The 19,142-nt window shown below is 35.4% G+C and overlaps 1 protein-coding gene across 1 annotated transcript in view; it reads right to left on the minus strand.

Annotated features, from left to right (window-relative positions):
- The window catches only part of LOC118198750 (uncharacterized), a 58,486-nt gene that overhangs the window by 16,534 nt on the left and 22,810 nt on the right, over window positions 1-19,142 (minus strand). Inside the window, exons 8-10 of the mRNA XM_085823131.1 lie at window positions 15,099-15,346; window positions 4,552-4,687; window positions 290-362 (exon numbers count right to left, since the gene is read on the minus strand). Of these exons, the coding sequence (XP_085679257.1) occupies window positions 290-362; window positions 4,552-4,687; window positions 15,099-15,346 (457 nt within the window). The remainder of the gene's footprint in view (window positions 1-289; window positions 363-4,551; window positions 4,688-15,098; window positions 15,347-19,142) is intronic.

The following is a 19,142-nucleotide window of genomic DNA, read 5'->3' on the forward strand; positions in this document are numbered from 1 at the left end:
GACTTTTATGACTTTTAGTACATAAGGTAAATAAAATAATGATTTGTTTTTAGTGAATGTGTGGTGAATTAATTAAATCAGAAAAAGATCATTATTAAATTACCAATACTTTGACTTTCAAAACCTTTAGAATAACTTATTTTTGTTCAGTTTTCTAGGTACTGCCACGCTCAGGAAAAGAGTCGATAGCGTATTCTGTCCTTGGCAAGTACGACGATATCACGCAATTGCGTTATAAAATAAACTGATTATCGAAAGGCAACCTAGACTTTATCTTTTAATTAATTACCTGCAAGGTTGTTTGCAATTGCAATGCGTGCTGGTCTTCTCGAGATCCAATGTCACCTGTTTGACGCACATCTCTACAATGAAAAAAAATACATAACTATATTTTCAGATATTTAATTATTTTTTCATAAAAGAAAAGAAAAAAAAAAAAGCTTGCTGCAGTATTTTGTTGTTCCGGGGGGATTCTCTTTTCTTCCCGCTTGAAGTTTTCGATTCTTATGCAATAATTTTTTCTGTAGTCTGAAAATGAACGAAGAGGCATAATAAAAATTTATTGATTATTATGATGGAGTTATTTTGGAAATTGATGGCTGCTATTTTGAGGTGCTAAAGTTTGCCGAAGGGTTTTGCAGTATAAATTCACTACTTAAGAGTTTTATGATCATGAATATACTTTATATTATTTCGTTTTATGATCAGGAAATATATATATATGGGTAAAATATAAAAAATACGATGGCTTTGCTCTACGCGAACAGGCAACCTCTAATTAATTTTCCTCAGTTTCAGGATCCTTTCCTCTAGACCAGTACTTTCGAGAACATTCTGGTATGTTATGTAAATCACCATTTTTCGTCAGACTGCTTTCTCCTCCTGCTGCTAACAAACCTTTCGCTCTTCCCATCTGTCTCCCTTTGTTCGAATAGTATGATGCAGTAAATTTAATCTTATTTAGTTTAAAAACGTTATTTGATATGTAATTAGGAGAATTTGATTTAAAAGAAAAATGATCTGCCATTTGAATTGAATAAAGATGTGCAATTAAAGGCAAAATGCTGTGTCATCATTCTGCTGTATTACACTCAGCCACAACAATGCCAGGATTCTGATGCCAAGCTTCCTTATTCCTATGCCTGACTGCCCACCAGCGGCCGAGCGGTAAAGTCGTTGAACACTGGTAGTTCGGTCCGAGGTTTGAATCCCGCGAACGGGCTGGTTGCATGGGCGTTTTCGTGGTTTTCCCCATGTGTAACGTGTATACGAGCCAGTTACCCTTAGAAAGTCCTCCACGAAGGCATCCCTCCCCTTAGGCAGATAGCCCTCGTGTGCTTTGCCATAATTAAATACACACACCTATGCCTGACTGACAAATTATTAAATAAAATTAATTACTGCCTGACCCCTCCCCCCCACACACATATAATAGATTCTGGAGTAGAACGCAGGTGGTTGTATCCACAACGAATAGTTAGAATTTTGATGCCGTAAAATGCTGAAACGCCGATCCACAATGAATAAGAAATTTGGCAGTCAAGGTATATTTAATTTATATTTTTATTTAATTTATATTTTATTTCAGTAAACATGTTGAGGAGGCAATCCAGTTGGCACATTAATTGTGCCTATTCCAAAAAGCTTACATTTTTGATAACTTTGCAGCAAGAAAGAAGCAGCAGATAGACAGCAGTCCAGGTAAGCCAAAGCGTTGAAAGCAAGTGCGTTACGTTCAAAGTGAAATCTTAATTCAGACTGAGTTTTGGTTCTCAATGCATTTTAATTGAATGGTTAATATTCCTGTAAAATTACTATTGCCTGTTTGAGTTTTAGTTTCATTTACATCTTCAGAATTATTTAAGAGTTATATGACATAGATTTTTCTCGAAATGAAGCAGTGCAAATAGAAGTTACTATTTTTAGAATACAGAAGGGAATTAATTTTCGCTGCTAATTTAATATTTTTACATATTCTTTACACATATATATATGAAATTATTTGATTATTCACTCTTTTCCGAATTAAAGATTTCATAAAGCTGCAAAATTAATTGTAATATAAGCATTTATATTAGTAAGTTAATGCTAAATACTTTTAAAGCACTAAATAACAGGAAATAATACAGGGTTAAAATATTTTTTAAAATATGAAGAAAGCTTTCAGATTTTTTATTCCGCCCAAAGGAGCTTTTCTTTTACACACACATACACGTGTCGAAAGCATTTGAGCTAATGTCTCTTTGAACTAAAATTATTTAAAAACAACATAACTTGATAATTTCAGATAGACAGTCTAGCTCGCTGGAGATAAAAAATGTTTTACCCTCTACAGTGTTGCTACTGCTCGCTTTGAAACCTTTGAGTTTTTTTAACCAAAAATTTGTCATAAGTTTGCCAAATATGAGATCGACATTGAAACAAATTCCAAATTCGGACATCTAGGTGCCGATGTCTGGGTGGAGGACGTTACTCAAAATTTGATAACTCTAGGCACCTTTGTTTCTTCATAGTACGACAAACATACATACATTTATGTAGATTCTTTATTATTTAGTTTCTTTAAATATAATGCACGGCGATACTATTTGGTGTCAACAATTCGAAGAGTGATACATACGTTTACAGTGATTTGACGCAAAATGCCGCTTCGAGACTAATATCTTTTCTGGGCTAACACTTCTGGGAAAATAAAAGAAAGAAAAACAGGCATAGAAAACAGTTTAGGACTTAAATTAACAACGATAACGTTAAAATTGACATCGACGTGAAACTCTCATAAAACGAAACGAGAAGCTCCTTCGGAGCTGTTCTGCAAAATATGTTCTGCGCGTGGGAAGCACTTGGTTATCTGTGTCTCGTGCTAACATGCTGATTCATCAATGTACTAGAAAATACCACTTGGCGATCCATAGGAAGGTTAGAAACCGATCGAAGCTAATGAATAATTTCGTCCACCACTTAAGGGAGCCGAATGTAATTACAGGCTTATAGGTTTGGTTCCGAGAGATGTTAGAGGATTGCTTGTTCATGATGACCTATAACCTTCTACGAAAACCATTATGTGTCATGAATGGGTGTCAAAATGCCATGCACCTTGCAGGCAACTGTTAACTGCGACTGGAAGAAATACCGGACACGAACAATTCGTAGCGGCTTTCACATATGACGACAGAATTCAAATAGTCGAGTTGTTTGTCTCGCATTGGCCTCCCAACAACATAGAGCTCGAAGAAACAAGGCTTTGATTTAGCATACAGATGGCTAATCAATGTCTTCTGATTTAGGGAAAATATGGCAACCGATATAGCTTAGCGCAATAGTGGAGAGAGAATGCTTGTTTTGCTGGATGGATTGCTTGTTTGTGCAACTCTTCTTTAGACTGACGAAAGTAAAGTGCTTATTATGTAGGTATTCTTATAAACGTACAGAGACAAAATGTTTAGATCCTTGGTTTTGGCTTATATTTCTGTTATCTTCGATTCAGCTCTGTTTATCGAATCGGTCAGCTCTGCCTGACCTCATTCAGCGCGTCTTATAACCCAGATACCTGAAAAGGAACAATAAAGTAAATAGAATGGCCTACATGCTTCTCGAGTTTAAATCCGATAAAATTTATTTGGATGTATTAGGTATTGCTGCTAAACTATAGTCTGCGTAGAGGTATCTTCAGTTGCAAAATACGTTTTTTAGTGTAGGGATTAAAATCGCCCCATACCTTATCGAACACCATTAATTCCATGCTTTGCATGTGTAAAACAACCATTCACTTTCGAGGCGACCACCGGCCTGATCAGACTGTTGATAAAATTCGTCAGTGCTTATTTTTTCTTCTTCGAATTAAAATGGTAATAAAGATTATTTATGGTATCAAATGGGATTCATATAAAATTATTTTTGCTTTCTTTAATCTATGATTTTCCCCCTGTTCGATTTTGTTTTTGTTCTAAAAGTAAATTTTATATTTCGCCGCAAAAATTTATTAATTATATATTCGAAAATTTAAATAACAGCGAAACAGTGAAAAAATATATATTGTATTTCATATTTACCAGCACTTGTCTTTGTCGTTAAATCACCCGCTTGTCTATTTTTTTTTGAGAGCATAGCTTGCAGAATAATACGGCATAGAATGTAATGGGTGGGCATAATGAAGTGGTTCACTTTTTTCATGTTGCGTGCTTAAAATTTTCATAGTCAGAAAAGAGCCAAATATTTAAGATATATAATCAACTCCCATTAACTTCAAAACGCTAGAACCTCTTTCATTTTATTTCTTCGAAAGATAAAGAATTACAAAATAATCACCCTGACTAAAGTGAAATGGCAAAGGTGGCCATATAAGTTTATCGATTGAAAAGATAGTTAAAGAGTTCTTCAAACTGTAAGTCACACAAGTTCAGCTAGAAATGAAATATGTTTTTTCTTTTACTGTAGAACATCTGCGTATACTTCAGCAAATGGTTCATTTAAATTAAAATTCTGTCATTTTTGTGAATATGTTTAATCAAAAATTAAAATTAGAAGGATTTCTTACAATAAAGTACTTACTTTCTCTTAGATTACTGATGTTGCATAATGGATACTGAATATTATTTCTTGAAACGACAGTTTCACGAAGTAAATGCCTCATGGTGCAGTTACATATTTTTGTCATATATATCAACGCACATGTCTTTTCACATCCCTGTTAGGAAAAAAAAAAAAAAACAAACAAACAAGGTAACTTTAGGTAATATAGTACCAAAACATAGTATGTTCAATGAAATTACATTCAATTAAACCATGCCTTCCATCTCATAAGCATTGGAAAAACTTGTAATTGCAAAGAAGTGCAGCAATAAAAATTAAAGAAACTTCAAGATTTCTGAATATTTGTGAGAGGATTTATATTTATTATAACACATATTAAAAGACTGAACTATATGGATTCCGGCAAACCTCGCATGGGTTATTTGCTTGGGAAGGAGTGCATCCGTAGATGATTTTTTAAAAAAAACTTAGTCCTATCCATGTTACACATAGAAAACCGTGGAACCTCCTATGCTGGCAACACTTCCTCTGTGATTTAAGCCCGGATAGAACTATCAGTGTACAACAATTTTACCGTTAAAATATATATAAGTAATATAAAAATTTAAATACATCAGTCTTCCCAAACAGTAATAAAAAAGTTAAATCAAAAGCGATGTGACTTTGGGGGGAAAGTTATGTATTAATGTTGTTTATGTATATGTTACCTTGAAAGACCGAAATTGGAGAATGTCAACTTTCACCGGAGAATGTCAACATTCACGAAATACGTCGGTGAAAGATCGAGTATTTCTTTACATTCTTGTACATTCGGACCCTCACCGGTGTATGTCGACAATCACAGGTATGCTCTGGTGTAGGTCGAAAAGAGAGGAGTATATGTACACGCTGCCATTCCAAAAGGAAGTGTTCCACAAATAAATGCAGTTGTAAAAGCAAGGGCCGCTTGTGCAATTCAAAGTGTCATAATAGTTTAAGTTGTTCCAATAAATAAGATTTGAATCACATAATTTGGTAAGTTTATAACTTCTATTATTTTCCTTTCTCATTTTGAATGTACTGTGTGTTTTCAGTTCTTATATTCTTAAGTTCTTATTCTGAGTCTCAAGTTCGTTTTTTCGCGAATGAATTACGGAGAAGGAAATATAATATTCTTATATGTTCAACATTCACCATTAGTACATGGTGAATGTCGACATTCACCGGTATAAGTCAGAAATAAGAGTATTTGGAAAATATTTCGGACATACATCAAGCGACTATGTGAATGTTGACATTCACCGGTGAAAGTCGACATTCTCCAGATTTCGGTGTTTCACCGTAACATATATATCAAAAAGTTCCTTAAAGAGTTATCGATGATGTGTAGTGCATAGAATCTAAAAATAACAGGCATAGCAGGCTTAATTCTTAACTTGGAGTTACTTCTTGAAAATTTTTATACCATCTCTCAACAAGATTGCTCTCAAAAGTTGCTACGTTTTTGAAAATTTGTGTTTGTTTCAAATGTTTGGCAGATTTGATTTATCTCTCGCTGTACATAAAATTCAGTGGTAGTGCAATGTGTTTTTTACCTTTCATACATAAAAGTATTGCTTAAAAGAAAGCAATTTTTAATAAAGCATGTAAATATGATACACACTTAAGCGCAGAGTTGATATATGGGACAGTTAATTACACATTACACAGGGTGAATATGAAAACACTTCCCCGATAAACTCTCAGTAGCCTATCCGCTCAATCGATAGAAATGAAATTTCAGATATTGTTATTTGAAAGTTTGCACTCTAGATTGTGACGATTCAAAACACTATAGCTCTCACGGTTATGGTGAAAGCATTCCAAAATTTCCCAATGGTAACGTTTATTTTTTTCCTTCGTAAATTGTTCTGAAAAAGTATAAATGGAATTGGGACGATACATAAATGACGAAAATTGCCAGCGTAAAAGATTTGCAAAGAAGAGCATTGTAAAGAACCAATGACAACACACAGAGACCTCCTCTGATGCGCTGGTGGACTTTGCATTTCACAAGGATAGATAATATAAATACCGATCACAGAATATCATGTTCAAAGAATTGCTTTAGGAAAGCTTTTACTTAGCAATGTGGGGAGATCAGGTAATCAATCTTCTATCAGGTATGCGAAAGTACTAGCAAAATGACACTTACAAGGAAACAATGAGGTGAATTGATAGAACTTTTATCTGAGAGAGGAAAATGCTGCCGCAGCAGAGTAAGTTTATTGGCTGAATCATAAGCTAAGACGAGGTCCATGTTCCCTAAAAGCTACGGAATTTGGTAAAAAATTTGAAGAAACTGGATGTCCCTGTGATAGACCGCAATCCGGACGACCATGTATTCTGTTGAAGTTGTTGAGGAAATATAATATGATTTCTGCAGGTTCATTGCTTACTGCAAAAAGTGTTGCCCTCAGTTTGGATATACCGAAAACCGCAGTCCTCAGCCTCCAGCGCTCTGTTCTGCGGATGTTTCTTATCAATTTTAGCGCGTTCAGATGTTGCATCTGAAGATGACCAACAGCCTGTCGATTTTGCGAAATTTTTCCTCATCAGATATGAGCAAGGTAACAGGTGGCCGATTCGGGTATTATCGATGAATGAGGGACATTTCTGCTTAACTGGGAACGTAACTCCAAGACCTTCATTCACTGAGCACATAACAATGTCCTCACAATGTGGCACCAGCAGACTTACACGAACCTTGTGACTGTTAGTTGCGGCATCGCAAGTACATTCGTTCTCGGTCTGTACTTCTTCGAAGAGGTCGCTTTCACAGGTATAAAAACATGATCACAAGTGCTTAGTGTATAACAATGTTTCAGAATTACTTAAGAATTCAGAATTGCAGCAACGAAATGTCGCTAATAACATTGTATGGATTTAAGATGGTGCTCTCCATACGTCCCCTTGTGTCCTAGATAAATGCTGCAACAGCACTTTGGAGATAGAGTCATCTTTCGTAACTTTGCAGTTTATGCCCACCGCGATTCCCCGATGGATTTTTGGTTCTAGGGTTATCTGAAATCTAATGTATACACATCAAATCCACGAGATTTGTCAGAACTGAAAGGTGGCATAAAATGTGAAATCCACCTTCAATGTTAAGTTATTCACTGCCTTCAAAATCTCCGTATGCAGTGTGTTATCGTCTGCGAAGACGAGCACGTTGAAAAGTTATGATTCCATGTTGTTGTCGAAACTTGTGAAGTTTTTCCTTCTATCCTCGGTTGTTTTGCCATTGGTCATTTACAGTTTTCTTCTTTGCAAATGTTTTACGCCGGCAACTTTCGTCCTACGTGTATTGTTCCAATGCCAATTACGGTTTTTAAATGCTCTGATCGAAATAGTTCAAAATGCTTTCAGCACAAAATGTGCAAATTTAGCCAAGACCTAGGTATTTCAATTTGAAGCCAACATCAATTCGATAAAAATGCAATTTAAATATCAATTTCAACAAAGTACAAAAGTAAATTAAGAAATTTTTTAAAATTTTTAAAAAGGAATTAAAATTTTTTGAAAGATAAAAGTGAACATGAAAAAGGGAAGAATGTAAGCACATAGGTAAAAGAAAACTGTATATCAAGTAATAGTTCGAAAGCAAATTAAATTTAAAGGCAAATTAAATGAAAATTTTAGAAAAATTATAGAAAATGAATAATTGAAAAGTCAGTGAAACAACGCCGACTCATCGAGACGAATTATCATGGCACGGACGAAACATGATATCTGAGGAGTTGGGGAGAGAGTGAAATAAGCTAAGTCCCCCTAACGAGTCGGCATTGTCTCACTGACATATATATATATATATACATTGGGAGTCTCCATCTTTAGTGGTATTACGTGATGAAGATATTGAGTTTTTTCTTTATTTTGTGTTTTGTTGTGCAGTTCCCAGTTAGGTTATAAAATTTTTACTTTATAGCAATTTTTAGTCAATTTAACAATAAGAATTTAACTTTGTTAATCGAGAACAGCCCGGTTATTTTTGTAAAAAGGACTCGGATACAATCATTTTTTCGATCATTTCATTGCGAATGCTTTTTTCTTATTTTTTTGAAGTTTTTTCTATTTTGTAATTTTATTATTTTCATTTATTTTTTTAGTGCTTTTAGTACTTTTTTATTTTTATATAATATTTCCAAAGATAAATTTTTTTAAGTGTATTTTTGTTTTCTTTGAGCACAAATGCATGTAGGGGAAGATCTGAACTCATCTGTGACTCTTTATATTGGATATAATACTAATTATTGTTACGAAGTTGGAGCATAACGGTTTTAAGTCTCAGATGGTCTACAGGAACGAAAACATGTATTCGAAACTCATTACTCGACCAAATTGAAAGTTTCAAACTCTCTCCCGTTGACATGTTATGTTTTTTTTTCCTTTGAAAACATACAGACTCCCCGTGCACCACATATGTACAACACGGGCCTTACAGAAGTAAGTTAATTAGAACATTAAAGGTTACATGTATAAATAAACATTAAAAATTACATGCATAAATAAAGCGAACAAAAGCAGAGAACAGCAGTCTGGACTTCACGAAAACAGATAGGTTCACTGGCCAAGTCACTCCGAACATTTTCAAATCGTTCTGTAAGCATAATCTAGGGCCATCAAATGTAGGGCACGAGAAAATCAAATGTTCCACATCCTGAGGAACTCTTTTTGAACATTCACATAAATTGTTTGATCGTAGATTAAAACGAAACAGATAACTTGCAAATTTACCGTGACCAAATAAAAACTGAGACACTTTAAAATTTAACGAGAGGAAAGACTCGGATGGTAAATAGAAGGAAGGAACTTTTTGGTGACTTCAGCATTACAAGATGAAATGTATTCCTCATTCCACATAGCTAAAAGCTTTTTATAATGAAAGGACTTTCAATAACTCTTTGGAATGCTAATGTTGATATCAATGGGTAAATTTAAGGCATCTTTAGCTAAGAAATCAGCTCTTTCATTTCCGTAGAAACCATGATGAGCACGCACATAAGCAAAGCAGATATCAATACCTCTAATTCTAAGTGAACTAACAGTTACTAGGGTTTCGATAATTAATTTATCGCAGCTGGTAATACTGTTCAAAAGTTGAAGAGAAGAAAGAGAATCAGAACAAATAAGGTACTTTGAGGATGTTGTCCCATGATCCTGGATCCATTTGACGGCAAGATAAATGCACAGAAGTTCTGCTTGAAAAACTGTACATTCATTCCGTATACGGTGTCTAAGAAAACAAATCTCGGAATGGCCTTCAAAAAGAACAAATGCAAGGCCAACCTTGTTGTTCATCTTGCTGCCATCTGTAAAGAAAACCATATGAAAACTTATTTCAGCAGTTTCTTTATAATCGCAGAAATTTATGGGTTCTAAAGAAGCGGGATGAGGAAGATCAGTGAAGGGGACAATTCCATAAATACAGTCTTCCGAAGCATGAGTTGCCAATGACTCAAAAATATTATTCTTATATGCAATTTCAAAATCAATAGGAGGAACTCATGCAAGAACAAAAGTAGCCTCATAGCTTAAGGTTCTATATCCACTAATAATACGAAGAAGAATTCTCCGTTGAATCTTTCTTAAATTTCTTTTGTTAACCTTCTTGGCAAGAACATGTTCCCAAGCACGACAGCCGTATGATATGAAAGGTACAATACACTGCTTATACATGAGTTTCTTAACATCGTAGCTTACTCCAAAAGTATTTTTGGCAATTCGGTGAAAGCCATTAATAATTTTTTCACATTTAGCAAAAGGAATTCAATGTGCTTTTTCCATGTTAATTTTTGGTCAAGAATGACACCAAGATATTTAACATTTTCTACAAATTCCAACGGAGAATTATCGAGCATCAAAGAAGCAATATTTTGTTCATCAAACGTACTGGGAACAAGCATAGCTTTACTTTTTGAAGGATTGAAAGTGAGTTTATGAGAAATCGCCCAACTGGAGACAAAATCTAGAACTTCTTGTGCTCTCGAAAGAATGTTATTCAAAATCCTTCCTTGGAAAATTAATAGTAAGTCGTCTGCAAACGCAATTTTTAAACAACCGTCGAGATGACTTAAAAGATCATTTATGATTATGTTCCAAAGAGTAGGTCCGGATACAGAGCCTTGAGGACAGCCTTTTTCTAGAGAATAAACCTTAGCTTCGTTCCCAAGCTGAAGCTCAGCAGTCCTCTCGTTCAAGAAGCTTTTAAGAAGGTTATAGATATTATGTGGTATACCAGCATCTTTTAAAATTTTTAAGATAGATGGCCACCAAGCATTATCAAAAGCTCCTTTGAAATCCAGGAAAATAAGAAGTGTAGTATACTTCATTTTCTTTGCACACTGCAAGATATTACAAAGGCGAATAATGGCGTCTTCAGCGGACTTCCGAGGAGTAAATCCGAACTGAGAATCATTATAAAAGCATTTTTGTCCCAAATACCAATTTATTCTGTTAATGAAGATAGTTTCAAGACATTTTCCCAAAGTAGGCAAAAGACTAATGCATCTAATATTATCAAGATAAGGGGTTCTGGTATCTAACGTTTTAGGAATCAAAACAACCCGAGCTCTCTTCCATTGTGCTGGAAAAACTGCTAATTGTAAACAAAGGTTGAAAAGTCTGTGTAGAAATGTGCTATCCACCACATGAAAGTGCTGTACCATTTGACATGTTATGTTTGAGACGTTAAACAAGGGAGATGAATACTATTTTTCTTTTGCTCAAAATTTTGTCTACCTGTAGAGACATTAGGTTATTTCGAAGCAGGAGATATGAAAAATGAGCAATGCCCTCTCCGGGAATCGAACCACGGACCACTCGAATACGCGCCGAGCGTGCTGACCACTACACCACGATGGTATGCTAAGAAGGCGGGAGAAATACCTTATAAACCTTTGGCAGAATTTAAAACTTTCACTAATGCTTTGAAGACTTTACTAATTAACTTTCAGTCCACTTTTAAGTTGTTTCGATTCTTTTTCTCCCGTACAATAGGATTTATTCTATGACTTAACCACTTTTTTTATTAGATAGGATAATTAGGATTCGCTCTCACACATGACCTTAAATTTAATTTTTATTTATTATTTTATTATTTTCCACTATATATAAGATTAAAAAAAAAGGTAAGAAAAAATCCTAACTTTTAATATGCAATACCGTCTTAACATTTTTTAATTATTTTCCCTTCCTATCTTAAGAACTTGTAGCATATTTGCAATAGATCTCTTCAGACTGCGTCATTTTTAGATTAATCATTTTTACGTGATTTTCATGTAACGCTACTAACGCAGGTATTTACATTACTCTTCAAACAACAGTGATTAAATTTGCTTATTAAAACTATTGCCAATCACTCAGATTGAGGTAAAACCAAGATAGAATCATTCTGAATCAGTTCTTTATATTGGAGTCCGCGCATTTCTTCTCCGCTTCTCTGATTTTCAAGTTTATTGCTTTCGCAGCTTTCTTGTTTAGTTTGAAAACTGGAAAATTTGAAAAACTATATAAAGAATAGACATATATCTTGCATTGAGTTAACTGTGTACGTCAGCGTGAAGAAATAAAAGCAATGCTGAAACGCCCTTAATTGAAACTATATCCTTACAAGTAGCTTTCATCTTTACTATACAGGGTGTCACGTAAATGTTGCGACAAACTTCTGGGGGAGCTAGAGCACATCATAAGGATTAAGAATTGCATAGGAACCCATGCCCGGAAATGTCAGAGATAAGTGGTAGTAGAGGTAGAAGATGATAAAGGAAACAAGAGAGTGATTCATTTGAAACATTTATTGGACATGAATACAAATGGTGTACGACAGCTTGAATGTTACGACAGATACTCGAAGGTTGCAGCATCAGACGCCAAACATACTTGACACCAAGGGACCATTGATTGCCGGACATGTTCAAACACACCGGGAATTTCTTTGATTGTAGCAGCTACGCAGGCGAGTCTTGCCACGAGAACCATTTCAGACACAACAGGATCGTGATACAGGACACTTTTGATGGCTCTCCACAAAAAAAAAATCAAAGTTCGATAAATCCGGTGAGCGTGGGGGCCAGGAATCCGGTCCGCCACGCCCAATCCATCGATGCGGGAATGATCTGTTTAAATGGCTACGAACATCCAGTCCAAAATGAGAAGGCGCCCCATCATGTTGGAACCACATGTTGCGCCTCACATTTGATGGAGCATCGTTCAAGCAAGCCGGGAAGAACCTGCTTTAGAAAGATCAAATAATTCGCGGCATTCAACCTGAATGGTAAAAGGCAGTAAAAGGCGACTAAGAGTCGCCAACCAAACCCGCGCACACATTAAGTTTGAAGCGTTGTTGTGCCGCGAGGTGCCTATACCGTTGGGGGTTTCTTGAGCCCACGAATGCTGATGGTGGTGACTGAATATGCCATCCCTACTGAATGTGGAATCATCCGTGAAAAACAAATAAGCTGGGAAAATAACACCACGGGTATTTTCTTGCAGAAACCACTGTGCGAAACGTATACGTTCAGGATGGTCATCGGGGAGCAGTAACTGAAGCTTTTGGAGACAAAAGGCATTGAAGGACTTGGTGTACAAGACACGCTGGACACTGGTACGAGGCATTCTTAATTGAAAGGTAATGGCACATATGCTGGCCCTTGGATAACGCTCCACCTTATCCAACACAGTTTCTTCCTTAACGAGCGAGCGAGTCGATTGTGGCCTGCCCTCACTTGTCCTGCCACTTCTTAATGACCCGTAGTTGCACAAATTTTGACGCAGACGTGCAAACAAACTATGATTGATGTCTGTCAGGGATGCGTTATGGATAAATGCGTGCAGCGGCCTATCTATTACCCTCAGCTATTCCATACAGCACGTCTGCAAGTTCTCCGTTCGTATAGCGTTCCATTCTCTTCGTATAGTGCTTACTTGCTCGTATGAGGCAACCCTCACTTTCTACTAGCCCTCGGCTGTACAGCACCCCTGGCGTATACAATAACGTTTTTGAACATGGTTCTGTGGTGTTGCGTGTAAGTCACCATTTGACTAGATACTTACAAGTATCAAATCAAAATTACATGTGCCCAATATTTGCTGGCCAAAAAGAGATATCTCGTACATTGTGTTATAACCCATAAAATAGAGAATAATAAAATGCTTCACTTACCCCAAAATAATGCATAAAGTCTTCAGAGAACAATTTCTTTTTGTAGTCTCACTTTATTTAATTACTTAAGCATTATCTGGATTAAATACATCATATTAATAGCATAGCATCCAAAATATAAAAGAACTGCACAGTCCTGTGAAAATAGAAGGTCAATCTAAATCCAAGTTCATCTTCCGTTATCTCACTGGAAATTTCCAGCGATTCGCACACGCATTTCCATGTTGCATTACACAGTTTTTGTGGACTATTCCTTTAAATACATCATCTATTCCCAGCAAATTTATGCTACGTGCACGATGATTCAATGGACACGGCCTGAGCTGATCACTACGAGGTAACGACCCCATGACAACAACAACAGTCTTTTGATCAAAAATACATAGTAATAAAGCTAATTCTAGATAGATTATTTTACAGCATAATCACCTCATTTCGGATATTTCGTGCAATTTCGGATATTTCGTTCGTTTTCAGGCTGCTTCGCTTCTTCTTTTCCATCAAAAAAGACGCCAACATTCAAGGAGTGTGAGAGATGCAAGGTCCGAAACCCCGCATACTCTTTCGAGCCGTAGTCAGCAAAAAGAGGGAAAACCTGTTTGGCGTGTATTTATGCACGTGGTAGTTCTGCGATTCCGATTAATGTTACGATAGTGTCCATGATGATGAACTGCGTGGTGTGAGAAATTTCCGTTCTCACATGTTCCTATGCAATTCTTAATCCTTATGATAGACCCTACCTCACCCAGAAATTTGTCGCAACATTTACGGGACACCCTGTATATATCGTCATCAAAATTGATTTCAGTGCGCACACGCTCATGAGTGTACATTTCATTAAGCTGTGCGAATTATTTGTGTTTTGTGGTGCTCACCCACGCACCACCTTAGTATGCCTTAAAAAGCGCTGCTTTGTGTCTTTAGGTTTAGCTTCAACATCGAATGCGTAGTCGAAAGCATCACTACGATTGAGCACTAAGAGTTTGTTTCGTACGTATTTTTTCGCATATCTTTTTCTTTTTCTTTTAAAAATCAATTTAAACTTTTAGAACTGAAAAATGAATAAAGAACAGCTACAAATATTAAGCGTAAGAACTTTTTATTGTTAACACCAAAAATTTAACATTAACCGAAATACAAGAATATGGCGAACTGACAGTAAGGCTCGCCGAAGAATATGCAATTGGTCGCGCGAACGAATGTTTCGGTATCGATTCAGTTGAGCCCGGGCTTTCAGTGTTTGAGTGATTCGGATATCATTTCAAATTTTACAAAAGCAGAAGAGGTAGAGAGTGATATTGAAAATACAAGTAAAGAAGATAGTCTCAATTCATACTATATAGCATAAATCTGCCCAGCTTCGAAAAAAAAAAAAAGCACTAACCAGCACTGAATAAGGCTCTTCTTCATGGCTTAGACTTATCTCCTCGCAGTTTCCCCAGGGATAATCTAGGCGATTCGTTTTGGTTATGGACATCTCCACTGTTGTCATATCACGCGGTCGAACATTAACTCCATACTCGGATACAAAAGGTAAGGAGTGAGGATCATGAATAACAACACGTGCACCGATTTCTCTACTGAGAAGGGACAAGGCATTCTCGTCCGTCACTCTGAGAAGCAGCTGGAGACCTGTAAAAAGAATTTGGGAAAAGTTACAAATAAAAAGCTATAAAAATATAAGCTGGTCGAATATTTTATTACTTCAAGAGATTGCAAAGCAATTCTTCATATTTCTCAGGAAATAAATTTTTAAAACCTGTTTTCACTGATTTTCATTTACATGCTTAAAAGATCATTTTTGATTTTCGGTAAGTTTGTAAGGTATTTATCCCGCCTTCTTAGCATGCCTTCGTAGTGTAGTGGTCAGCACAGTCGGCGCGTATTCGAGAGGTCTGTGGTTCGAGGGCATTGCTCATTTTTCACGTCTCCTGCTTCGAAATAACCTAATGACTCTACAGTGGCGCGCGAACTAAAAAAGGTGATGGATGATGATTCTCCGCCGCCGGGATTTGGCGATTGAGTCCCCTAATCCCCAGTCGCCCTTTAAAACGGGGAGTATATAAGGTATTTCTCCCGCCTTCTTAACATGCCTTCGTGTTGTAGCGGTCTGCACGCTCGACGCGTATTCAAGAGGTCCGTGGTTCGAATCCCGGCGAGGGCATTACTCATTTTTCACATCTTCTGCTTCCAAAAAAATCCTAAAGTCTTTACAACTTGAGATCAGAATTATATGAGTTTTACGGTTTAGCAGAAATTATCCAAAGTTGTGAATGACTCTGAAGATCTCAGTTGGTAGATTACCTATCGGAAATCAACACTTACTTTCGATAAGATTTGCCAGTTTACCATCAATAAGAAATGCCAGTTTTCGGATTTATTTGCATTCTGCTAGCGAAAACTTTTATATATAGTTTTTACTTCTCTAATATGCTGCATTCTTGTTCTGATTGTATGATTCTGTGAATAAGAACCTAATTTTAGATATTACTTGTTTTCTATCCGCATGAAATGGTAACGGAACATCAAGCCCAGTTTTTCAAACACGATTTAATATTGGCTGATAGCCAATGATAATAATTTCTGCCTATGTCGATATGTTTAATCGGTTTTTGCTTAGGCTGTTACTTTAGAGAATGAAATTTCTGTAAGGAAATAATTCCATCATCAGCTTTGTTGAAGAGAAAATGCACAGTGGTAAAAGAACATCATCCAATAAATTTATTGCGCTTGTTAACTTTGCAAATGAGGATATTAATTAGAGACTACTGAACGTTATATCAATCAACTGAATAAAATATTATTTGAATTAAAATAATGAAATAATGAAATTAATAATTTAATGTTCAAGGAAGATTATGCAGTTGATATTCAGAAGTGCGGAATGTATTTTGATGATTGTGAACAAGCTATTTGTAAAGATAAAGGTTGCTCGTAAAGTTAAAAAGAACCCAGTATAAAAAAAGGTCTGCCTAATTTAATTAAAAATAACATTCAAATATTACTTGTGGATAACTCTCAATGTCCTTGTATTGAAGTAAACTTCACTTCTTTCATGGTTTAAAATTCTCAGTTTCTGGGAATTGATAAACATTACAAGGTTATTTGGAAAGGGAACTTAATAAATTAATTGATATACCTAGCAAATTTTTCACGGCACACCAAATAACCAAAAATACACTAATAAAGCGTTATAGAAATTGAAACGGAACAATACAAGCGCATTTGGGTTTTTAAAAATGCCTAAAGCTAGTGTATTATCCAGCACTATAGGCTGTCTAATGAAATTTATATTTTAAACATATGGAAATTTTATAAAGATTGAAAGACAACATGGATGTGTATAGTCGAATTTTAGCACCCAAAATACACAGAAATATTTCCACCGTAATGTTACATAAAAAACGTATTTATTAACAGGGTAAAAACATTTTAAATAGAGATATAATTAAACGAACTGTATTTTAAATATAAAAATTGCAAATTTTCTAATTTTTAAAAAACATTATCATAAATTTACAAGTAAAAAGAAGTTCACTACTTAAGTTAAAAAAGGCTGATAATAGATAAGAATAGATAAATATAGATAAATATCCCTTAAAATAGATAAGAATTTCTTTGATTCTTAATTCATTAACTAATTAATTAAAGCCGACATAATTGCCTATTTGGCTAAGTAATCTTTAATGACGCTGGCTACGTTATATTTTGTTTGAATGTACTCTTTGCAGAATAACTGATTTTGATTGTTGGATTTTGAAAATTTACATGGATATAGACCAGGGATAGGCAAACGTTTTCGGTTGCGGGCCAAAAATCGGGGAAAAAAAAAAAAAAAAAAAAAATGTTTGGCGGGACAAGCTAAATTTTTCTAAAATTATAAAAACAATATATAAGTATAACAATTTAAATATGTTAATGAGATTAATGAAATTCCGATTTCATTTTTAAAAGTTCCTTATATTGAGGTTCGAAGTGAGATGTACTGATTTGAAGGAGCGAGGCTAAATGCTCATCTGTCAGTCTACTTCTGAAATAATTCTTTCTAAGGTTCATAGTTGAAACATTTGTTCCCATATATAAGATGAAGCAAACATAGCACTGATTTTATGGGCGTGAGATATTAAATTCGGGAAACTTACTTTCGATAATGATTTGTAAAACTCTAACTTTGGCATATTTAGAAACAACTGATTGAGATGATTGTTAGATTGCAACTCAATTAATTCAAGCTGCAAATCTGACCACACTGCTTCACAATATACGTTGAAAGGCATGGTAAAAATATCCACTTCTGTTTGAATGGCACTGAAATCTTGAGATCTGGATACTGTTTATCTTCTTGAAAAACGTTTGTCGGTCTGATAATGTTTTACAAAGACTTTCTGCATTTTGGTTTCTTTCATATACGGACATTCTTTCGTAATTGGAATTCTTATGCTTAGATGTGAAATGACGGAAAATGTTATATTCTTTGAAGACGGCTACAGCTTCATTACAGATGAGACACACTGGTTTATCTTTTACAACTGTGAAAAGATATTTCCAGGTCCATTTATCATTAAAAGCATGGCACTCTGAATCGACTTTACGTTTTTTAGTAGCCATTTTGGATTGAAATATCAGGACTTTGTTCGAATTAGCTCGACGGCTTTAACCGCTAGTAGCAGTTTTTCATCTTCTTATGCTACATTTTTCTATCTTTCAGCTTTCCAAAACCAAAATTTATGTAACTACTGTTTATATGTTTTTTATGACTTTTGTTGTTTTCACACTTTTGTTCTAGGAAATAACTGGTTACCTCATCTCACATCTTTCGAAGCTACCAAATGTTCTACAACGGGTTAGGCTTTCGGCCTAGGCACCCTGGTGTCTCAAACACCGCTCTACTGGGGAGGTGGATTGAAATATTTTACGAATAACCCAAACAAGCACTAGCTACGCTATACTTTTACTAATTTCCCCACTATTGACAATGATGCTATATGTCCGCAACTTTTCCATACGCAATCAATAAATATTAGAATTCGCGCCAAGAAAAAGCCGCTGGCTGGAGCTTAAAAAAAAATGCACAGTCTGCCACATGCGAAGTCTAATTCACCTACATTAGATTCTACATTAGATACATTAGATATGTCTACATTAGATACATTAGATATGTCTGCTCCCCAAGAAAGCGATAATGCTTGTTGGCGCCAGTCTACAGCTATAATTAACAAAGAACTTCCCGCTTTTAACACTTGACCGATTGAAAGTTGTCTGTACTTGCAATTTCCGTCATTTTATGTTTTGTAGAACAAAAATATAGAAAGTAAAATGATCATCAGTCCTTTCAAAAAGAGGAAGAAAAGAAATAATATTTAAACGAAGTAGAAAAGGAGATGGATATATAATATATAAATATGTATTTCTTTTAAGTCGCCTCGGA

The sequence above is a fragment of the Stegodyphus dumicola genome, chromosome 9 (assembly GCF_044657685.1).
Source record: "Stegodyphus dumicola isolate Sdum_Otavi_A_Nest chromosome 9, ASM4465768v1".
In the NCBI taxonomy this organism is placed as follows: Eukaryota; Metazoa; Arthropoda; class Arachnida; order Araneae; family Eresidae; genus Stegodyphus; species Stegodyphus dumicola.